The following is a 24614-nucleotide window of genomic DNA, read 5'->3' as shown; positions in this document are numbered from 1 at the left end:
GCATACTGTTAGTTCTGCATGTTTTGAGCTTTATATACAAGGAATCAGACTGTATGTATATTGTGTAATTTCCTCCCTCAACATTATGTTTCTAGATTCATCCAAGTTGTAGTATGTGATGATGATTTATTTGTTTTCGTTGCTGTATAGCATTGCGTTCCATTCCATTTCATTTCTGTGAAATATGGTATTTAAATATACCACAATGTAACTATCCATTTGACCACTGATGGACATTTGAACTGGTTTTATTTTCTTGCTATTATTAACAGCTCTGCTATTAACATTCTTACCCATGCCGAGGGTATGTACCTAGGAGTGGAATTACTAGATGTACATGGGATATGCACATCTTTCCTTTACTAAATAATGCCAAACTGTTTCCCGGAATAGTTAATACCACTTCACACTCCCATCGGCTTTGTGTAAGGGTATTATTGACTCCTCATCCTCACCAGCAGTTAATGTTCTAAGACCTTTACCTTTTGAAATGCTCTCTCATGTTGATTTTGACTTTCTTTTATGTATTTACTAGTGAGGGCAAGAACCTTTTCATTGATTTGTTGGTGATTTAGGTTTCTTTTTCTGTGAGCTCCCTTTTCAAGTCTTTTGCCCATTTTTTTTTCTATTTTTTTCTGCTCTTTTAAAAAAATTGATTTATAGACCTTTTTCAAATTCTAATCCTTTGTCAGAAATAAGGATTACAAGTATCTTCTCCTTGTTTGTGGCTCATATTTCTACTCTTGCTATGATGCCTTTTAATGGACAAGTATCTCTTAATTTTAATGTGGTCATATTTGTCAGTCTTTTCCTTTTTGGTTTGTATACTCATGTTTAAGATATTTCTCTCTACCCTAAAGTCATAAAGAACATTCTTCTATATTCTCTTGCAAAATTTGTAGGTTTGCCTTTGACATTTTTCTTTAAGACATCTGGAAATTGTTTTTGTATAGAGTATGACAGAGGAGTCCAATTTAATTTTTTAAAAATATGCATAGTTGATTATCTCAACGCCATTTATTAAGAAGTTTGTTCTTTCCACACTGATTTGCAGTACCTGCCTGGCAACTGTATTAGTTGTTTTAATGAAACAGCTTTTGGCTTTGGTTCTTTTTATTGGATGTTTGTTTTCTCTTTCATTAATTTCTGTTTTTGTGTTCTTTCCTCTTGACTACTTTTGGGGAGGTTATTCTGTTGTTTTTCTAACTTCCTAAGTTGTATGCTGAGTTTATTAATTACCTTTCCTTTTTTTCTAAAATGAACTATTAAGTCTATACATTTCTTTTATAAGTATTACTTTAGTTGTGTTCAAGTGTTTTTTTCTTTATTTTAAAAATTTACATTATCATTTCTTCTTTGACTCATTTGTTATTTAGAAGCATCTTTCTTAAATTTTTTGCTCTCTTTTTTGTATTGGTTTTTGTAACTTAATTGTATTTTGGACAAAGAATATAACCTATACAATTCCAATCAATAACATATTTTATTGGTTTGAATAATTGGGTGCCATTTACTGAAGAAGAAAAATTTGGAGGTGGGGATGTGAATCAAGAACACTGACGTGGAGGTTGAATCAAGAACACTGACGTGGAGGTAGTAAGTTTGTGATGCTTATGAGAATCATACTAGAAGAGGTCAGGTGGGCAGTTGGACTTATGTATATATTAATCTTTAGAGATGTATGGCATATTTAATATTCTTGAATAAATTTCTCTAATTAAGAATAATTTCTTATAGTTGCTGAAGACCCTGCAAAATCGCTTACGGAGATCTCTCCAGACTTTGGACACGCTTCACCACCACTGCAACCTCCTTCCATGAACTCACTATCCAGCGAGAACAGATTTCATTCTTTACCATTTAGTCTGACAAAGATGCCCAACACCAATGGAAGTATTAGCCACAGTCCGCTCTCTCTGTCCGTTCAGTCTGTGATGGGAGACCTAAATAACGCACCTGTGCAGGAGAGTCCACCCTTGGCCGTATCTTCTGGTAACTCACATGGCCTGGAAGTGGGCTCGCTGGCCGAGGTTAAAGAGAATCCTCCTTTCTATGGGGTAATCCGTTGGATTGGTCAGCCGCCAGGACTCAATGAAGTACTGGCTGGACTGGAACTGGTAATTTAATTTCACCTAAAAATTGCATTTCTTTTCTGTCTGGGGTTTTGTACAGATCTTTCCCTATGCTTTGCTTTTTGGTGACATATTTTATTTATCCACAAAGCCATCACTAGAGAAAAATTTTATTACCACGCTGCCTGACATCCTTTGCCACCCATTAAGCATCTGATCCACTTATTCTTAATGTTAGTTGATCTATGTTCAGGGAATGAAAGTAGATTTTTAGGCTAATATGTTTAGGCTCATTATATTAAACAGAATGCAGTAAGGAAAGCAAACTGTTATCAGTTTTTCTTTTTTCTTAGCCTCCCTCCTGCAATCAGTTCTAATATTTCTATCATTGACTTTAAGATTAATCACCATTTTTAGTGACCTTTTGAGATCTTTGGTAGAGGGAAAGATTTTGGAGATTAGAAAGCATATTGTTTGACATTTCATAATCAGAAAGAGAATTTGAGTACATTTAGCTTTTATTTAAATACATTTCTTGCTTTTTTATTTGTTGGTTTACAGGCCAGTGAATGCTATTTTTCTCTTTGGGTTGTTAAAATAAACAGCCCCTTCTGGCCTCCTGTCCCCACTAGTTTTAATGCTTTTGGAAATGATGCAGGGAAGTCAGTTAACCAGGGAAGGTTTAACATATATTCTGAAGGGAAATACATTGAGGATTTTATGCTGGAATAAGGCATTAATTTCTCAAATCGTCAGCTGTGGGCTGAAACACTGATTAGTCAACCCCTTTTTCCTGATGGAGTTCTCAGTACAGGTGTGACAGCAGAATTCTAAGAAAGGGTAAACTTGAAACAAGTCTTAGTTCTTTGTATACCATCTTTGCAAGATGGAGAATAATGCATGTTTAAGCTTTTTTTTTTTTCTTTTTCAGGAAGATGAGTGTGCAGGCTGTACAGATGGAACCTTTAGGGGTACTCGGTATTTCACCTGTGCCCTGAAGAAGGCGCTGTTTGTTAAACTGAAGAGCTGCCGGCCAGACTCTAGGTTTGCGTCCCTGCAGCCAGTTTCCAATCAGATCGAACGCTGTAACTCTTTAGGTATTTGTGTGCCTTTCATTTATTCATCAATCTGGAATGACTCTAGTTCTGACCTCATGTCATTTTGCAGTAGCTGGTAGTAAACAGTGTTTCTTCTTTCCTGCCAGTTTTCATCAAGCTTTTAAATCAGAAAAAAATTATTACTTGGTGTATGAGAAAGTTACAGTTATCCTAAGAGGGGACATTTAGAAAAAGTATTAGCCAGGAAACCATGCTTGAGACTTAAAAATTGAGAAATAGTGGGATTTATTTTCCCCTTCCTGTTGATTACAGACATTTAATTTTCAACAACCCAGGAAGTAGAGATTGAAATGTGGCCTTCGTTATGGCACTGATTTTCCTCTCTCTGTATTGTTCAAGTACATCAATAAGCATGTCTTATCAAGAAGTCAGCATTATTATAAGAAGTAGTTTTAATTGCTTGATGAACGACAGATCTCATCACTTATAGTAGGTGGCAGTTTCCTGATACTGTTCCTTTCCAGTTTTGGATAATTGTGGTGAAACATCTTGAGGGTTAAACAGGTATAAATAGGAAAGCCATCTTTATGAAAAACAATTTTTCTTACAGTTGAAGTAGTGCTTTGGAATTTTTTGTTTTCTTTTCCAACTTGAAAATGGAACATCTTCAGACAAATAAGATATTTGGGGAACAAAATATTTTACTTGGCAGATGCTTTTTTACGTTACTTGATACTCTAAAATGTTTTTTAAATTGTGGAGGAAGTAAGGTTGAAAACGAACATTAGCATTTTTTTTATAAGCCAAGCTGAATAACAATTAACCAAAACCTACCTTTAACTTAGTTTTAAGTTGGGTAATAAATTGTGCATCAAAATACAAAAAGATTTTTTTTTTTTTTTTTTTGCGGTACGCGGGCCTCTCACTGTTGTGGCCTTTCCCGTTGCGGAGCACAGGCTCCGGACGCGCAGGCTCAGCGGCCATGGCTCACGGGCCCAGCCGCTCCGCGGCATGTGGGATCCTCCCGGACCGGGGCACGAACCCGCATCCCCTGCATCGGCAGGCGGACTCCCAACCACTGCGCCACCAGGGAAGTCCCAAAGAGATATTTTTAAGTGAAGAAATATGTATGGGAATACATAGCTATAATAGTTTAAAAGAATTATTTTCATTTTTATCTTTGCAGCATTTGGAGGCTACTTAAGTGAAGTAGTAGAAGAAAATACTCCACCAAAAATGGAAAAAGAAGGTTTAGAGATAATGATTGGAAAGAAGAAAGGTATCCAGGGTCATTACAATTCTTGTTACTTAGACTCAACCTTATTCTGGTAAGTTTAAAATTAATGCAGTAGGAATATAGTGCCATGGGGGCAGGTGTGTGTGTTTCTTTGTGTGTGTGTCGGAGAGAGAGAGAAAGAGAGAAAGAAACTGCTAATTGCCTCTGAGTGGAGAAACTGGGGGCTGGGGTTCAGGAGAGAAAGGGAGATTTGTATTTCACTATATACTCCTTGGAAGCTACTGAATGTTGCCTTATGTGCCTGTATCCAAAAAATTAATATAAAAAATAATGCAGTGAATGATGGATAAGAGGTGAATGATAGTGTTACAGGTGGTACAGATATTCTGAGGGTATGTGGGAAATCATAGGACTGAAGAGAATAAGTACAGGATCTTTGTGCACAAATCAAATAACTTGTCATAAGCCATTGACTGGCGTGTGTGTTTGTTTTACTAGGCAGAGGCAATCATAAAACTACTTCATTTTAAAGAAGTATTTTCAGTAGAAGCACAATTGCCCTCGTATATGTAGTTTGTTCCAAAGAAGAACAATTTAACATGGCAAGAATTTTTACACTCTGAAGCTTGAACCAAGAACATCGCCAGTTAAACTGAGCATAACCTGCCAGCTCTGTACAGCCATGTTGTAAGAATTAGGAAGTTAATGGGATGTTAAAATTTTAAAGACAAGGGAGAAGAATAAAAGTGGTGGGCCATTTTGGGGGCAGAATACTTTGTCTCTCAGAGGTGTTGACAAAAGCAAGACTTGATGTAGTATTCTTCAGATTTTCTGATAAAAATCTGTTTAGCCAAATTTTCTTTTTCTTTGATATCAGCAAGTCACTGTTGTTAGTCACTCACAAGTGATTTTGACATTTAAAGGAATTCAGATTTCTGCAAAGGGCTGTGGAGAGAGAGAAGTGTAATATCTAGAGTGGGTTACATATTGGCTATGTGTTTGCCTTGGGAAATTAGTTTCCAAACTTTCTCCTCTGTTGTAGTTTGACTCAGATTTGTAGGCCTTCTTTCAGCTTTTGCAAAGAAGTTTTCCAGTGTACTGAAGGCGTATTTTTAATCCTTTAGCACTGTCAATCTATAGTTTGCCTTCTTGATATTAGTATTCTCCTTAAGGATCTCTGATGATTGAACCATGGGAGCCTTGGCAGGGGTCTTGGTTACCTGTATTAATAAAAAACACGAATTTGCATGTTATTTGTTCTCCAGAGTTTGTGATTTTTCTCTTCATATTCTTTTTAGTATGGGTTTCTCAAAAATTAGTACATTTACAGCATGAGGAAAAATATTCTTTTTATTTTGCAGCTTGTTTGCTTTTAGTTCTGTTCTGGACACTGTGTTACTTAGACCCAAAGAAAAGAATGATGTAGAATATTATAGTGAAACTCAAGAGCTGCTGAGGACAGAAATCGTTAATCCTCTGAGAATGTAAGTAGAAGATAGTTATTTTTGCCTTTAGGTGTGGTATCCTAGGTGCTGTTTTTTGGTACAGTAATTAATTTATTCCCTGCTTTCCTTTAATGAGAAATGGGAGAGAATTAGTTCTCTCGATGATGTATTAACATCTTTTTTAACTTTCGGTCCTTGTATTGTCTTTTTTTTTTTTTTTAAGAAGATTTCTGTTCAGTCTTTGTTGCTACTTTTATTTTTTTTTTTTAATTTTTATTTTATTTATTTAATTATTTTTTGGCTGCGTTGGGTCTTCATTGCTGCACACGGGCTTTCTCTAGTTGTGGTGAGCAGGGACTACTCTTTGTTGCGGTGCACGGGCTTCTCATTGCGGTGGCTTCTCTTGTTGCAGAGCACAGGCTCTAGGTGCACGGGCTTCAGTAGTTGCGGGGTGTGGGCTCAGCAGTTGCAGCGCACGGGCTCTAGGGCACATGGGCTTCAGTGGTTTCAGTGCGCGGGCTCAGTAGTTATGGCTCGCTGGCTCTAGAGCACAGGCTCAGTAGTTGTGGCGCACAGGCTTAGTTGCTCCATGGCATGTGGGATCTTCCCGGACCAGGGATCGAACCTGTGTCCCCTGCATTGGCAGGAGGATTCTTAACTACTGCACCACCAGGGAAGTCCCGTTGTACTGTCTTTACTTCTTTAACATTTTAAATCTGGCCAAAGTGTAGCACATAGTGTATGCCATGAAGTGATTAAACCATTTTGGTAGAGTGTATTACAATTCAGCAATTACAGTAGGTTTATAAAAGCTGATATAAGGTATTTGGGATTCTTATCTTCAATACTACCCCGAATGTAATCATGCTTATTAGTTTAATCGGTATGATCTGGCTTCTTAAACAATTTTATCTGAATGAATAGCAGCAAGGGACATTTTTATTTATAGAGTAGCAAGTATTTAATAGTTTTATGTTAGAAATAAATAAGATGTATTTTATTAACACATTTCTTGGTTAAAGGAAGATATTTAGGCCTCCCTCCACTTCTCTTAAAAAGGTGATGTTTTTGGTTATCTCCTAGTTTAAGAATTATAAGTATGTCTTTCTTTGGCCACAGGAAGCAATTTGTAATGGTATAAGTACAAGACATCTAGTAAGGACTTTTGTTAAGTGGTAGGAGGAATGTGTGATAATGTCACAGTGTAAAATTTAAACTATGAAGAGTCAGGGCCATAGATCACAAAACAAATCTGTTCTTTTAGGAATATAGGGAGCAAACTATGTAATTTAAAGTCCATATTAAGATAAATTTAAATTTTGTGACATACTTTTATTATTTAACAATTAAAATAAAAAATAGTTTGATGTAAGATTTTGACCCCAAAATGCAGAACACTGAAATATAATGAGCATTCGGAATGACCTACTATATAACATGACTAGGAAAGTATATTATAGGTGAATAAATTTCCTACTTGTATCTTTTGTTTTCTTTGAATTCTGTAATGATGAAAATAACTGTAGTTTTTACCCCCTTAAGATAATTATGAATCTTGAGTTTTACATCAGTTATTTTGTATTATATTTGTATAAATGCAAATTTTAAACATACTGTCTATTTTCCCCCCAAGTGATTGATACTAGAACGAGACAGATTAAATCCAAAACTCTAAGGCATGTTACCACTTCCTTCTTTCCTTCCAAAACACCATAAGTCCGTTAATAAATGTTCTTTGAATACTGTTGTCCAACCAGTCAAGAATCATGGTTCGTCAGACTTTGTCACCCTGTCCACAGCAAGAAGCTTGTCAGATGCCCTGTTTTGATCAAGATTCCCTGTGTCTGCAGCAGTCATATCTAGATTATAACTAACTGGTTTTACTTGGTACTGAAACACGTGCTTTCTCCATTTCAAGCTTCTCGCAGGCAGAGACCCTGTTTTTTCACCTTATTCATTTTTGTTTTCCCAGTGACTGAAAGGTTAGGTTACTATGTAAGTGGTAGATGCTCAATATATGTTGGCCGCAAAGAGCTAATGAGTGAGTGGATAGCCGGTATGAAAAATGGATATAAGATTAGGTGGTTCTGACTTGCTCTTATGAAGCCCATGGTGGCCTCTAAGCTGTCTTCTGAAGCCATTTTTAGAATTAGAATTTTGTCAAGGATTGACAGGAAGCTTATTGAATGTATCCTGTATTCAGAGAAAGATAAGAGAAAGTGTCATAGTTACGATGACTGGTTTGATTGCAGAGTTTAGAATTTCACTTTCTTATCACTGCCCTTTTCCATCCCCCTTGGTAGCTATTTCATCCTTTAGTACAGCATTAAAAGGATTCTCTCTCAAAATTGTATATCCTGTTTTGTAAAGTACATGTTTTAATTCCTTAAGTAAAATAGTATTAAAAAAACAGTCATCATAAATGAAAAATATTTTTTTCTTTTATTAGTATATGATAGTTATTTTTAGGTTATCATAGTGTCTGAGATAATTCTGATTATAGATTTTAAAATTTACAAACCTCAAGAAGAAGCTTATAATTGTATTTTCTGAAATACTTATTAAGCTTACTAATTTATGACACACTGGAGTTACATAAGAAATATTTGATTATCAAAATGTGTTATGTTCATTGTAAGCCAACTGTCCTTCAATAAAAAATGTGTTATATTAATTTAATGTATTTGCTAATATTAATTAATAGTTTTTTACTAACATAGATATGGATACGTATGTGCAACAAAGATTATGAAACTGAGGAAAATACTTGAAAAAGTTGAGGCTGCATCAGGATTTACCTCTGAAGAAAAAGGTGACTGTTTTTTGTTTTTTTTTAAAGACGATGTTGGGGGTAGGAGTTTATTAATTAATTTATTTATTTTTGCTGTGTTGGGTCTTCGTTTCTGTGCGAGGGCTTTCTCTAGTCGTGGCAAGTGGGGGCCATTCTTCATCGCGGTGCGCAGGCCTCTCACTATCGCGGCCTCTCTTGTTGCGGAGCACAGGCTCCAGACGCGCAGGCTCAGTAGTTGTGGCTCACGGGCCTAGTTGCTCCACGGCATGTGGGATCCTCCCAGACCAGGGCTCGAACCTGTGTCCCCTGCATTAGCAGGCAGATTCTCAACCACTGCGCCACCAGGGAAGCCCAAGGTGACTGTTTTAATTTATAGGATAGGCATTAAAAGTAACTTGAAAGCATAAATGCTAAATTGTTGGCTGAAATGTTATATCTGTGTAGTTTTGGGGATTATATATTAAAATATAATTTTTTTCTATGTGGTGTACAATTTTCTTTTTGTAAATGCTTTCTCTCTTCTAAAAGTGAGTCATATGTGGAATAATGAACCCCTTTAAGAAGCTGGCTGGTTTTAGTATATTATGAATAAATAAGGAGATCTTTCCGTCCAGCGATGATATTCGGAGTTGTTTTCTTTTCAGGGTTGAAGAGTTGCACTGAGTCATCCACATTTCTCACTTAGCCTTCCTTGTTATAAAGGGAGTTACAAATGGCTGATTAGGATTAAGTTTATGGTCAGAGACAGTGTTTTAATCTATTCATAGCTAATGAATTTACTCAGAGATTCAACTCCTGACTTTGAATGTATTAACAGCATACTAGCTATAATAGTTACAGACTTGATAATTATTTAAATAACAGGAAAGATAAGGTCATACATCAGGTTTTATTACACTTATCTTAAGCCCCTCCCAAAGAAATTAAAATTATTTCCCTATATGTGAATTATTATACCCTTTGAAATAAAATAAAGTTATAACAAAATTGGCACGTAATACTTTATCGTATCATTTAAATATCCTTTGTAGTTTGTTAGGAAAACTTGAGAACTATGCTTTTAATGGAAATAATATTGATTATGAAATTGAATTCTGTATAGGAATATGACTGTTATAAAGGAAAAATAGAATGATTTAAAAATCTTGTCTGTGACTTATTTGATTTTTTATTTTCTCCTAGATCCTGAAGAATTCTTGAATATTCTGTTTCATCATATTTTAAGGGTAGAACCATTGTTAAAGATAAGGTAATTTTAAACTGTTACAGAAGCATTGGAAAAAATAGTCCTCATTTCCACTGCCATCATTCAGTAGAAATGATTTCCTTAATGATTACTTAATATTGTATTTATTTAGGGATCTCAATATGTTAGGTTCCTGCAATGCAAATTAATTTAAATCATTATCTTTGCCATAGTATCATACTTAACTTGAGGAACAAATCCAGTGTAAATTTGTGCTTTTAATTTTAACCCCAGTAATAAGCACTATTGCAAATCGTTTTCTTATAAAACTGTATATAAATATATATATATATTTTTTCGCGGTACGCGGGCCTCTCACTGTTGTGGCCTGTCCCGTTGCGGAGCGCAGGCTCTGGACACTCAGGCCCAGTGGCCATGGCTCACGGGCCCAGCCGCTCCACTGCATGTGGGATCTTCCCGTACCGGGGCACGAACCCGTGTCCCCTGCATCGGCAGGCGGACTCTCAACCACTGTGCCACCAGGGAAGCCCTGTAAATATTTTTGTAATTTAAATTAATGAATCCTTTTAAGAGAATATTATTCAAACTCAATCAAACACTGTGGGAGCACTGTTTTTGACAACCCATTAGTCAAAGAATTAATTTAGCTCTAAATTAGCTCTCTTGTTCTCAGTTTTATAACTTGGTCTTTTTTCCCCCCATCTTCAGTGAAAGCCTTGAATCTAATACAGTGAAGTTCTTAGTGAGATGTTCTAAATTGATGAACTTTCCAGATTGAATGCTGGGCCTTTTTACATTTTAGTCTGGGTTTCTTTGTTGAAAAATCTTGCTTATATACTATTTACTTCCCTAAAACCTAATCACAGACAAGTATTCTTACTCATTTCAGTGTCTTAAGTGATGTTCTTTGATGCCAGTGTCAAATTGATGAGTAAGAAGGATGGAGGGAAGGGTGGACAGTACTGAAGTTATAGTTTGATGTTATTTTGGAAGTTCTAGCTAATGAAATAAGATAGGATATATTTATTATCTATTCAAATAAGGTCATAGCTATATGTATACCCAGAAAATCCTAGAGAATTGTTTAGAAACTACTAGTATTAACACAAGAATTTGTAATTTGACCATGCAGGAAAAAACCATGGAGAAATCAGTCATATTCTGGTATCCCCACTAGCAAATATGAAAAAGAGATAATTTCATACTTCATGAAAGTATAAAATGCTAAGAAATCAATTTTACTGAGATAGGTTTTTAAAGAAGACTTGCACAGAGCTAAAAGGTGATTTAATTAATTAGTGAGAAAGATTGTGTTCCAGGTAGGAAGATTAAATAACTTAAGGATGTTAATGTTTACAAAATAACTTGTACATAGTCAAGATCTTAACTTTTTTTTTTTCCTGGAACTTAGTAAAATGATTTTAGAATTCTCTACAAGATGAAATGGGTGAAAACATTGCAGTTTTTTTTTTTAAAGAACTCTATTATAAGCTATAAAGACAAAACAACAGACATTTAAAACCGTGTGATACTGGTATACAATTAGAAATTGGATAGATAGAATTGAATAGAAAGCCCAGATATAGAATTAACTATATGTGGTATTTCAGTATTTTATAAGTCGACCTTCAAACACAAAGGAGGAAGGAAATATATATTGAATACATGATGTAGGAAATCTGCCAGGCAATTTGGGAGGAAAAAAATCACTTCTGTTTTTCATCTTGAAGAGATAAATTTCAGATGATTAAAACAGTTTTCATTCTTTTTTTGCATAGCCCAACACACCTTGGGTTGTAATACACTCCTGGTGTGTTACATAGGATGAATACTGCAGAGCACAGGATGTACATAGGATGAATACTGCAGTGATTCTCAGAGTGGGTGAAGAAGGGTCAGTCACATATAGGAATATGTCTCAGTGTCTGAAGGTCTTGTGGAGTTTGAAGAGGGCCCTGGGAAGCTCTGCCTCTCCTCCCCATTCAGCAGCCTCTTCATATTGAGAATCACTAGTTTGAAGATTATAAAAAGATAAAAAAAAATACTTTAAAAGTTAGAGTTTTTTTCCCAAGTGTCATTCTTCCCCTCCATGAGCCTGTCTTCCTGACTGGGGGAGCATCAGCTGATGCAACAAATAGGAGGATGAGTACCTTAAAACCTTGAAATAGTAAAGTAGTCTAAAAGAGACTATTCTAAAATGATATTCTTAATATGAATATTCTTAAATAGCTTAAGAGAAAAAAGAAGAACTTAGAGACCTATGGAGGATAAATGCAGATTTGATAACAAAGAAAAATAAACAAAAATAAAACTCCCCAAAATACAATAAAAAACTATATATGTAGTTATATATATATAGCCATATATGTATATATAGCTGGGAGAGGGTACCTCACTGAATGCAGTATGCACAGCTAAAGAGAGAATTGCTTACTTGAAAGATAGATCTGAAGAAATTACCCAGAATGTAGCCCAAAGCGATAAAGAGTTAGAAAACCAGAAAGAGGAGATAAGAGACATGGAAGACAAATTCTAATTGTCATTGTAGGAGGAGACACTAGAGAGAATAGGGAAGAAGCAATATTTCAAGAGATAATAGCTGAAGATTTTTTGGAATTTTTGACAGACTTAATTTCTAAGAATAAAGATGCATAAAATTCCTGAGCTGGAAGAACCAAGACTAAATTACCAGTCAGAGACTTATTACAGGGTGTACTTTAATAACATAAAACTGAATTTAGAATAAAGGAGTGATATGCAAGAAAGCCAAGCAAGAAATTGGTAAATGTGGGTAAGTAAAGCCTTCATACTTAAAAACAATAACAACGATGGTAGTAGTAATAATAATTACTGTGTATGGGGTGCTAAGGTGAAGCTAAAGTCATAGCCACTAATGCGAGAGGCTAATGGATGGAGGTAAAGCATTACAAGAAAAATAACCGGAATAAGATCAGCATCAGGAAGCAGATATAAGGGAATATTCAGGTTGTATTACTGAGTACCTCTCATTATAGAACAATAGAACTGGCAATTCTTATTACATGGATATGCTATATTCCATAGTACTAGATAATGCAGAATCTGTAAAAAGTTTTAGTTGACTACCCATTATGGTCTGTGTTACAAAGGTAGATAGACCAATATTATGCAAACCCATGGATACTTTTGTCTTCTCTGTAGACGTCTGTTTTCTTTTAAGGTTAATACAACATTTGTACCCTTCTGCTCTTAGATGTTTTTGGTGATAAACAGCAATGTAAATTTCATGATTTTGTACAACAGCACCAGTTTTGTTGTGATTCTTTTATATGTGTGTCTTAATGCCCAGCTAATTACCCTAGGATATTAGCCTTCTAAAACTTTAGTTATGAGGTTTGAGTGGTTGCTGCCCCCCTCACCGCCTCCAGTTTTTCTGTCCCAGTATCCCAAAGCTGTTGGTATTACATCCTCATTTCTGGTTCCCATCTCTCGTGTTTGCCACTCCATGCTCCCTCCAACCACCATCCCCCTCCCCATCACTATTATTATTTCTAATTTTTGCAACTACTGACCTCTACTACTTTCTGCTTTCTTAGTTTCCAGTCTTATTTTTTCTGTTACCTATTAATTTTTTTTAATGCTTTTTGGCTTTTTGGCTTTTTTTAATGGCTTTTTTTGGTAATGCTTTTTTGCTTTTTGGCCAGAAAAATGCTGGCCTTTTATTGTCATCTGTAACCAATTAAAATATTGGTACAGCATAACCTTCAGGTTTTTTGGCTATCATTTTTTTTGTTGTTGTTGTAGCTTCCCAAGAATCTTTGCTTTGTTACCAAATAAGTTGTGTTTATTTCAGGCTATAAGTTGCTTTGGGAAACTGAGGGTTTCTGAGGTTGGCCTCTCAATAGCTGAGATTTTATTGTGAAAACTATGTTAATATTTTTCCCTCAAAATCTTGAACTGTACTTATAAATCTAATTGTAAACAGTCTGATTCTATATGCAGAAATTCTGCTAAAAAGGGTAAATAGTAAATTGAAAGATTATTGATTCTTTTAGTAGAGTTAGTCTTGAATTTTCATGCATTCTGAAGTAAAATATTTAGAAGGGAAAATGTTCAATATAAGGGTAACACGGTGATTGGCATATAGTGGGCCCTAACTTGGTGTTTGTTGAATAAGTGAGTGACCATCTAAAGAGACAGCATGCTTCGGTGCAAAGAATAGTGAGCAGTTGTTAGGACACCTGGGTTTTATACCTGGCTCTGATTTTGAGTTACTGGGAAGGATTATCCTTCCCCAGATCTCAGGGCCTTTATTTTAGAAATGAAAAGTTGCATCTGGAAGATCTCTTAGGGTCTGTCCCATTCAGGCATGTACAAATTAACTTTCCTGTTTCAAGCATTAAATGCAGTTTGCTCCTTTCTAGCTTCGGTGGTTAAGTTGAACCAAGTGATGTTAGCTTCTGGTTTTTATTGTTCACACAGTGCTTCTTGACTGTGGATGTTATTGCATTATTTTTCTTTTAATCACTAAGGCAGCTTTTCAATATGAGAACTTAAACAAGAAATCATTTGCAAGGTCTTATGCATAAGTACATTTAATTATTTTATCTAAATGATTGTCTCTGCCCCTGTTGTTCTGAGTGTCAGAGTTGCACCATTGGTTTTATGGTCAGAGTTGCACCATCGGTTTCTGTTCTCAACAGTTTTTCTGTTCTCAAATGCCTCTGGAACCACTTCACTTTTTGATGCATTTCATAAATAAATTATCTGCCTTTTTTCTGCATATTTTTAGATCAGCAGGTCAGAAAGTTCAAGATTGTTACTTCTATCAGATTTTTATGGAAAAAAATGAGAAAGTTGGAGTTCCTACAATTCAGCAATTATTAGAATGGTCTTTTATCAACAGCAACCTGAAATTTGCTGAGGTTAGTGATAATTACTTATTGTATTTTTTATGCAAGTCATTAGGGTTCTCCAGACAACTATAGTTTCTATAACTATTACTTTTAACCCACTGAGAACAGTTAGGAGCACAAATTGTTAACAAAACACAAATTTTAAAAAAAATATGCCATGCTTCAACTTTGTCCATGTAGAAAATACCTTAGAACTGATTGAACTTTTTAGATTTTTGGTGCCATAGAAAATATCATTCTAATTTGTAACTTGAAAACTTTTAAGTAGCTTAAAGCAAAGAAGATTTGCTTTTTTTCGTTGTTGTTGTCCTTTCACCCAGCTTAACATTTTACCCAATTAAAAATTTTACCCAAGCATATTACCCAAATATATCAAAAAAATGTTTATTTTTCCTCCTTCAATAAAAAACAAAATTCACTTACTGTAAATGAACAAGTGATTTAAATTACTTTTCTTTTACTGTTTACTGAGTATCTTCATGATCTTAGTAGTACATGCTTGTGGTTCATTTTCATTGTATCCATCTCTGAAGGAATGTTCTGGTAAAACCTTAATAGTTACCGTTATTTATTTGTTGAAGTATAAGGAATAGTGTCCTTCAGGTTTTTCCAAAGCCTTTAAAAAATATAAACCCAAAGTAGATGACTCTGCATGGTCATCATATTATTTGAGACCCAAGGTTGTTGAACTGCCTGACTTCCGTGTCCACATGTCCATAGATCTTGGACTACTTGAGGCTTGTGGCTCCGTGGTGCTCTGCCTTCACAGTCCATTTCACGTGTGGATCCCATTTGTGAACACGGAGAAGCCATCCATGTTATGGTGGAACCACTGCTTGGTTTGACAATCAACTATTTCGGGGAAATTTTTTTTCAGCGTTTTGCTTCTAAAATTATGTATCTTTTTTTTTTAGGCACCATCATGTCTGATTATTCAGATGCCTCGATTTGGAAAAGACTTTAAACTATTTAAAAAAATTTTTCCTTCTCTGGAATTAAATATAACAGATTTACTTGAAGACAGTAAGTACAAGATTTTTTTGTTTGTTTTTCAGAAATAGTCTGTCAGGTCATTCACGTTAATTGTGAATGTGAGTCTAACAGGATATGAGTTTCCTAAAGGACAGTTTGGTATCTGAAGAGCCTGGAAATACTATACTAAAATTTATTCTGGGGGCTTCCCTGGTGGTGCAGTGGCTGAGAGTCTGCCTGCCGATGCAGGGGACACGGGTTCGTGCCCCGGTCCGGGAAGATCCCACATGCCGCGGAGCGGCTGGGCCCCTGAGCCATGGCCGCTGAGCCTGCGCGTTCGGAGCCTGTGCTCCACAACGGGAGCGGCCACAACAGTGAGAGGCCCGCGTACCGCCAAAAAAAAAAAAAAAAAAAAGATTTATTCTGAAAAAATAATCAGACATGTAAATCAATATTTCATATGTAAATGGTTTATGAGTAAGAAATTAGAAGCACTCTATATGTTAATGAGAGTAGTTAAGTGAATTATGGTGTATCTCTACAACAAAACTACTGCCATTAAAATTCATGTTTTTGAAGACCAGTGTTATATGAAAGCGGTCATGATGTAATGATAAGTGAAAAGGAGAGTATGCTGATATTTTCTATAAGAGGAGCTACACACACACACACACACACACACACACACACACACACACACACACACACACACGTGCGCCGAGTTATATGAGTGTGCAGATATAAAATTATCTGAGAAAATTCACAGTTGGATTGACAGTGGTTGTCTGTTGCTAACTGAAATTGTAGATGCTTTCGGTTTTCTTATTTATACTCTCTTGTATTTTTGCATATTCATCAATAGAAATTTTATTATCGGGGAAACACTCTAGAATATATTATTTTTAAAAAATTGTCATTTGGTCAGAGAAAATGTTTTTAAAGATATCCTGAATCCAAGAAAATCCAATAAGTTGATGGGGATGGGGAGGGGTGGACTTCACTGAGTCCATGAGCATTATCCTTTTTAAAGCTTAACTTTTCTTTTTAATCTTTTTAATGAAAGAATGCATTTTTAAAGACCCCTTAACTCCCCGCCACCCCCAACGTTTTCAGCCCCTAGGCAGTGCCGGATATGTGGAGGGCTCGCAATGTATGAGTGTAGAGAATGCTACGATGACCCTGACATCTCAGCTGGAAAAATCAAGCAGTTTTGTAAAACCTGCAACACTCAAGTAAGTTTGACTTCACTTAATGGATATTCTCTTAATAAACAGTGAATCATTTGTAGTTTAAACGGATTTCAGGTTTTGAAAAGCTTTCAGAATCATAATTAACTTTAAAAATTCCATAATTAAATGGTATTGTTTATGCCTCCTCTGCTGATTTGATGGACTTCTGTCAAGTACTCAGTTGCTCTTTGTGAGGATGTATTCAATTAGAGTAAGTGGCATTCATTCCCGTCAAACATTGAGTTTGGCTTCTTAATGGCATTCTCTTCATGTTCCCTTTCAGGTCCACCTTCATCCCAAGAGGCTGAATCATAAATATAACCCAGTGTCACTTCCCAAAGATTTACCTGACTGGGATTGGAGACACGGCTGCATCCCCCGTCAGAAGATGGAGTTATTTGCTGTCCTCTGCATAGAAACAAGCCACTATGTCGCTTTTGTGAAGTACGGGAAAGACGACTCTGCCTGGCTCTTCTTTGACAGCATGGCTGATCGGGATGGTACTTTCCAGACCTTTTCTACATGTGGCGCCATTTGAGTTTGTAGTGGGATAACCATAGTGGGCTAGCCTGGTCTGAGTAATAAGATAGTGTTGGGAAAAGCCGTTCAGGAATATCTTGGTGACGTAGTCCGAAATCTTGAAATGCATTAACAGCCCTGCTACTAAACGAAGGGATAATATTGTTGTGATATTTTGACATGCATAGAGTCTTTTAAAAAAAAGAAAAAAACTGAACTGGAAATTTCTTTCTTTAGGGCTGAAAGGTTTTCAGCTTTGTCATCTTTGACTTTCAGGCTTCTCTTATTTTCTGTACCATAGTCACCATTTCCTAAATACCTGCGTGCCAAGCTGTCAGGGAGGTACCTTACGTCATTATACCTAAATCCTTGCAAGATGGGAATGATTCCTATTTTTCTCTTACTAAAGCTGAGATTTAAGGTGCCTAAGGTCTCAGAGCTTGTATTTAATTCAGTCTTTCTGACCTCGGTGCTTATGTTTTTTCTGTTGTCTTCTAGATGACAAAGCTAAGAATAGAAGTAAATGTCTTCTTTGGAAAAATAAGCTTATTCTGTGTGTAATCTGTCTTCCTTAAGTGGGGAACATACTGCACCTTCTAGGCTGCTTTCTAGGATGTTTAGTCATTATTTAACAAATACCTAATGAGTGCATGTGAAGTGCCTGGGGCTCTAGTAGGTTTCAAAAACGAAACAGTTGTCAAAACAGCTGTACCCCTGCCTGTATAGAGTTTACAGATTAGGACTGGTCCTAGGCCAGGTTATGAAGTATGACTTACACGTACTTCCAGTTCTCTTCCGTTTTTCCTTTAGTCACTCTCACGCTCCAGACACCGAGTCTTCTGGTGTGGCCCTCGGGTGACCTAGGACGCCACCTTGTGGCAGCCTCTTGATCAGATGCCCAAGCTGTACCCCAAGGGTTCTCAACGTTTTCTCAACTCTCAGACGGTTGAGGGATATAGCACAGCCCCAACTGTAAATAGGTCCTTACCCCAGTTAAAATTTGCATTTAGCCATGTAACTCAAAAGCAGAAGGGTTCCAGGCGATTTTAGAAAAGCCACTGGGAGGCTAAAGCCTTTCCTGGAATCCCTAAGACCATGCCTCATAGCATCTTCATTCAGTCTAACGAAATGTAGAACAAAACCTTGCGAGAATCACACAAATACATATTTTAAATTTAGCGGGATAAAATGGTATTCATTTTACTAGATCTGCCCTAAACTGGACAGGCTCATGGTAAAGCATACAGGGAGGGGTGCTTGCGTCTGGGAAGGGATTTGGGAATGTGAAGAGTTGAGTGCGTGTACGTATGTGTGTGTAACATTATTCCCTGATTGAATACACAGAGAAGCCTGGGAAGTAGGTTTTGGACTTTGCTCAGGATATGTGTCCTTTTATCAATAGTATTCACTGTTGGTCCTGGAATCCTTTCAGAAACCAAGAAATGAGACTGTTAGGAGTTAACAAGAGAATTTAACTTCTAGAAATCAGAAGTAAAATAAGGTCTTTCAGGTCCTGGGAATTAGCCTTAACTAAATTATGGAATTGTAAAATTACTTTGGTGGGGCAGGACAGCAAAAGGGTTTAGAACTTGACTGCCCTAAATACAGCTCTTCCTCTTTTCCGTAGGTGGTCAGAATGGCTTCAACATTCCTCAGGTTACCCCATGCCCAGAAGTAGGAGAGTACTTGAAAATGTCTCTAGAAGATCTGCATTCCTTGGACTCCAGAAGAATCCAAGGCTGTGCACGAAGACTTCTTTGTGATGCATACATGTGCATGTACCAGAGTCCAACAATGAGTTTGTACAAATAAACGGGGTCATCTGGACAGGTGCAGCAACCCAATGCACAATTTTAATGTTGCATTTCACGCGAGCTGGCAGATTTGTTCAACGTCCATTGCCGGCAATGGATGTCTTTGTGGTGATGATCCTTCAGAAGAGGATTCCTGCGTTTAAAAACAAATTGCTTTTGTGTTACTAAAGTATTTAATAAGAAGCATTTTGCACTCTAGAAAGTATGTTTGTGTTGGTTTTTTAAGATGCCTAAATGAAGTTATTAATACCTGAAGCTTTAAGTTAAGTGCATTGATCATAAGATATTTTTGGAAGCATAAAATTTTAATTGTGACAGTTTAAAACCTCTTTTAGTCCATTGAGAATGTAAATAAATGTGTCTTCTTTATGGACCAAGGATATGAAATCATTTTTCCTTTGTAGCTCATGGTTGCCTTGAGGAGGATATATTTTGGTTTTATTAAGAGTCTACTTTCAATCCAGTTATTAAAGTTGTACTGAGTTTGATTTGTTATTTCTTCCCTGTATAGTGCTGATTCCTGCATGTCTGAAATCTGCTGAGTTTCTGTGTTTCTGCAGTAGTGGTCAGAAGAGTATTTAAATTCCCTTAGTGGTGTTTTCTATTTGTTCTGGTTTTGATATAAATGAGTGATTTTGTCATAAAATGTCCATTTTGGATGTAGTTTTCCTGGAGGATTAGCGTATACAGCAATTGAAGCTCTACATTCATAGTAGTAACTGTCAGCTAACAGCTTTTTTTTTAAGGCTCTCTATTGTATGCAACAGGGCACAGTAAGTTTTATTAAAGCGTTGGGGTGATAAATATATTCCTACACAAATATATATGGTTCATAAGAAAATAAATTTGGCATATAGAATCACTCATTAAAGTTTCCCTGAAGAGATGTATTGGATATCTAAACCTCTACCATTTTAGATAAGACTGTCCAGAACTTAGATCAGTACCCGCATTAAATTCCATCTGATTTCCCTTGAGATAGTGACCATTACGAATCAGATATTTTATTGAAATGTTAGCAGCCGCTTTGCCTTCCTCCTGATTAGATAAGTAGAAGATGAATGTTTTTGTAGCTAATATCCGTAGTGTGTGTCTGTTGTAGACTAGAAGCATAGGCTGTAAATGTAAGTGCCGTGGGATGTGTTGTATGGCGTCATCGTCTCTCTGGAATGACTTCCCAACCGCGCGGAAAGGCAGAGGCTGTCATGTGTCTAGCATATGACTTCATAAAACATTGAATGTCCAAAAAAAGGGAGAGAATCCTTGCAAACCCTGCAATTGTTTCTTTTTCAAGTCACGTTTACTTTTTGGTTCTGTCATTCCATTTTCCTAATATTTATTAGCTTTATAAATCATAATAAGGTACAAAAAGTTCTTTCATATCGTGATTTTTTCAGTTTTGGAATGAAGAAGTCCGCAACTTGTGCGGGAAGTTTTGCTCAGTGCCTGGGTGGGGGGTGAGATGGTTCCTAGATCGGGGGGGGGGGGGGTGGGGGTGGGGGTGACCCCGCCCTGTCACCCCGGGGCAGGTGAGGAGCATGGGACACAGGATGTCTGTGGTCCCACCCAGTCCTGACCTTCCGGAAGTCCAGTCACCGCGTAATCAGTACGTGCTGGGGAGGAAATGGATGAAGGAGCTTATCAATGTGATTTGAAAAGGCTGTCTGGAGGAGTGACTAGGACTCTATATCTGGGTAGGACTGGACTTAACAGTTAAAAAGAGAAGACAGTGCCTTTCCTGTAAAAATTACAACAAAGTACAAGTTGAGGAAGCTCTGCCGTGCCCGGCCCCTCGCGGCGGAAGACTTGAAGAGGACTTGTGAGGGTGCCTGTGCTGTGCTGTGTCCCGAGGCAAAGTCCCGAGGCGCTTTCAAGTGGGAGGGGCCTCATCCATAAATGATTTCTAAGGACAGACTCTTCAAGCATTAGCTGAAGAATGCTGACAGTTCTTTTAGCATTAGCTGGGGAGGGAGTACCCAGTAAAGGGAGGCAGGGCCTGCTGTGGTGGTTCCTGGGGAAGCGGGGTCCTTTCCGGCCCTGGGTGTCCTCCCTGCTCCCCCGCAGTCCTGTCTTGTTCCTGGTCCAGCAGAGGCCCGTGTGTCAGGTGGGCACAGGCAGGGCTGAGCTGTGTGGCACCAGTGGCCCATGTGCCTGTTGATTTATTTACTTTTCAGCCTTAAATTTTCTTTAATATTTTCCTGTTGGCTTTTCAAATGTTTTTGTTATCCTTTCTTCCGTATCATATCTACAATCAAGATGGCAATATAGTAGAATCATCTTATTTATAAAACAAGTCATGTTCCCCCACCTCCATTAAGTACACACGTGTAAGTGTGTGTGTGTGTGAGTTTATACATGTGGGGTGGGGAGGGAGAGCGACCATGCCGTAATGTGTTCAGTCCCTCGCTATCAGCTTTATGAAGGAGTTTGACTCCATCCACAAAAGAATGTTTTATAAGACTAGGGATACACATTGCAAACCAAGAGAAACAGTAACAAAACTCAATAAAATATAGTTGTTACAGTTGCTAAGGATTATCTCCCTGGACTAGTTGAGGATTTTTATAATTCATATTTGCCAAATATTATAGGTAAATAACTTCTTTCTGTCCCATGGATTCATTTAATATTATTATTTTTTTTCATAATTCATGTAATTCAGGAACAAGGGGAAGACATGGTAATCCTTAGGGAACTTGCATAGTCGTTCAAATTCCTGTTGTGTGAACATGGCACCTTCATAAATTCAGAGGCGTTACTGCCCTCCTCAGGTGGATCTCGATATCCAGCTAGATGATTTTGCGTCTATGTGGATGATCGCAGACAGAGATGTGAGTGGCAAATACAGAATGAGGCCTTAGCTGAGGGACTGCCTGCCAACAAGTATTTCTTAGACACTTATAACCTAGGATTGTGTCAGAAGGAACATGAGACATGGTCCCTGCCCTCAGGCAGCTTACCACCTACTTCTAACAACAGAATGTCTACTAAAGGCTGCTTAGCCTAAGTGTAAGGGTACCAGGTCGAGGCAAAGCTCTGGGACGCAGTGAGGTGTGACAGAAAAAGTGGTGGACAAGGGGACAAGAGAGCTGGTGCTAGCCCTTTCTCTGTCGCTTGCTCTGTTAGTCTTGGGCAACGTCTTGACTTCTCTGGGCCTTAGTGTCCTCCTCTATATAGCAAGAGGGTGGGACTGTTGAATTTTATAGGAAAAAAAGAAATTTCTGGGTTCCTGGCTATGCATGCTGGATCTGACTCCTCACAGATGGGGTCTAGGAAATGTCAAAGCCCAACCAGGTGACCCTGATGATCAGCCAGATTTGAGAAGCACTGAACTGAAAGATCTCGCAAATACCTTCTCCTTATGTGATTGTGTGATCATAGAATGTTATTGTGTTAATTACTCTACATTCACGTGGGTAATTGTATGTTTGTCATATTGTTTCTCTGTGTTTACATGTGAATTTATATAAGAAATGCATTTTAGTATCTATGCCTCAGCCCGCTGTTTCCTAGAGGTTTTAGCCATCTTTGGAACACACTTAAGACTTAAAGAGGGTATTGGATGTTATTTACCTGGCTATTTGCATTTCATTTAATTTCTTTAGGGGAAATTGAGGCTCTGGGAACCAAAGAAATGGAAAAACAAAATTCTTATGCAAAGTTATAGAAAAAAATGTAAACTAGCTGCTACTTTATAATGAAAACTTTAACCCTGTATGAGAAGATTCTGGTCATAAACTGTCCTTGTTAAAGTAGGGGGACTCTAAGGCTTATAATGACGAAATAAAACTACCTTTTCTAGGGGTCAGTGATGTTAACACACCCACAATTCTCCTTCAGTGAAAATAATACTGGAATTTCCCAAGGCGAGTTGGGGTGGTGGAGGAGGGAAGGCCACCAGGTGTGGTACCCAGCCTGTGAAGGTGGGTTCTCTGCTCGCAGGCTTATGTCGCTGCTCAGAGACTGGGACTGCAGAGAGCGAGGCTTCCTGCAGGGAGTCAGCACTGCATTGTCTAGTTTCCTTTCAGAAGCTTTATTGGAGGGAAAAGAGAGGAAAAAAGACTCTTCATCTTACTCCAAATCCTGGAACAGCCGAAGGGTCTTTCTTGAGTCAGAAAGTGGTGGTAAAAAGCGAACCAGCAAATATGGCCAAGGATAATGAAAAAGGGGGAAAGAAGGACATTCCTTCTTCCTGTTCACAATAAACATCAGTATTTGGAGCAGGTCACTCAAGAACCCCATTTGCTTTCCTGACTCTCTGTCTTGTCAGTGATGCCAGTTATTTTCACTGTATTTTAAAGTCTTTCTATAACACAGGTTGGGGGAAAGGCCAGGTATGGTGGGATCATCCTTGGGGGCATCGCCATCTCAGATGGAATTCTCCTGCACTTTTAAACCCTGTCCACTTTTGCTTTTCATTTTTTCAATAGAGATTGTGTTGGAGACTCAACTGTCCTTGGTTTTATTTTCTAAAATGGCCTATAGTACTTCAGAAAGTCATGGTATCCTGTCAGAAACATTCATTAAAAAAAAAAAAAATCCCATTTGGAACCTCCCAGGGAAGTCGTGGTTATTAGGAAATTGGTATAAAGGAGCACATTTTGTATTGCATTTCCCATATTTGGTATCTCGTTCAACATTTTTTTTTTGGCCTGATGAACATTCTATATTTATGAAGACATTCTTTAAAAATAAAACCACATAAAATATCCCTTTACTATCAGATTGCTCTGATTTAGCCTTAATTTTGTTAAATTTTTTAGAGATGATTGAAGTGCAGCTGTGGAAAGAAATGTACTATATACTATTTCTGTATCATTAAAATTAAATTTGTATGGTTCCTTTTCCTTGATTTCTTTGGGGAAGGGTTTTGGGTTATGGGAAGACTAGAATTGAGTACAACTTCATAAGTTTTTGCAGTGGTGCCGGGAAAGAAGATTGCTTTAGGAAAATGCTGTACCGGGCACACCTGTGTCTTCCTCAAGTCTCTGCCATCGTCACAATTGTTTTAGAAAACCTTACAGACTTTTCCTGTGGTGGGAGATACGCCAGTGGCCTCTGGGTCGCCTCCTGACATCATGACTCCTTGTAGTTTCTTGAAATAACCTGGTACCTCCAAGCTCTGATCCACCAGTCTCTAATCCAGCCAGAAGTTGTTCATCTCTAAACATGGGCACAAAACTGTTGACACACTATAGAATAGTGTGTCCTGGTCCCTCACAGCTGCCAAGGAGGCAGTTAAACAGTTTACTTTTCTGTATAATCCAGAGGCATGATTACATGATGCTATAAGGACCGAAACTTTTACCTTCTTTTAGGTAACTGATATAACAAGCCTTCTACAGGAATTACTACTTGGATTTTAAGTCACTTGT

The 24614-nt window shown here is 37.4% G+C and overlaps 1 protein-coding gene across 3 annotated transcripts in view; it reads left to right on the top strand.

Annotated features, from left to right (window-relative positions):
- Window positions 1-24043, top strand: part of CYLD (CYLD lysine 63 deubiquitinase) — a 61859-nt gene extending 37816 nt beyond the window's left edge. For all 3 annotated transcript variants that reach the window (XM_082862491.1, XM_082862492.1, XM_082862490.1), the window contains 11 exons: window positions 1738-2117; window positions 3004-3169; window positions 4317-4458; window positions 5729-5851; window positions 8533-8624; window positions 9786-9852; window positions 14582-14714; window positions 15620-15728; window positions 16791-16909; window positions 17190-17406; window positions 19053-24043. In XM_082862491.1, the coding sequence (XP_082718617.1) occupies window positions 1738-2117; window positions 3004-3169; window positions 4317-4458; window positions 5729-5851; window positions 8533-8624; window positions 9786-9852; window positions 14582-14714; window positions 15620-15728; window positions 16791-16909; window positions 17190-17406; window positions 19053-19237 (1733 nt within the window). In that variant the 3' untranslated portion in view covers window positions 19238-24043. The remainder of the gene's footprint in view (window positions 1-1737; window positions 2118-3003; window positions 3170-4316; window positions 4459-5728; window positions 5852-8532; window positions 8625-9785; window positions 9853-14581; window positions 14715-15619; window positions 15729-16790; window positions 16910-17189; window positions 17407-19052) is intronic.
- Window positions 24044-24614: the final 571 nt, after the last annotated feature.

The sequence above is a fragment of the Leucopleurus acutus genome (genome assembly GCF_964270905.1).
Source record: "Leucopleurus acutus genome assembly, chromosome: 20".
NCBI classification, from domain to species: Eukaryota; Metazoa; Chordata; class Mammalia; order Artiodactyla; family Delphinidae; genus Leucopleurus; species Leucopleurus acutus.
Note: the sequence above shows the minus strand (reverse complement) of the source record. Positions and strands in the feature narration are given on the sequence as shown.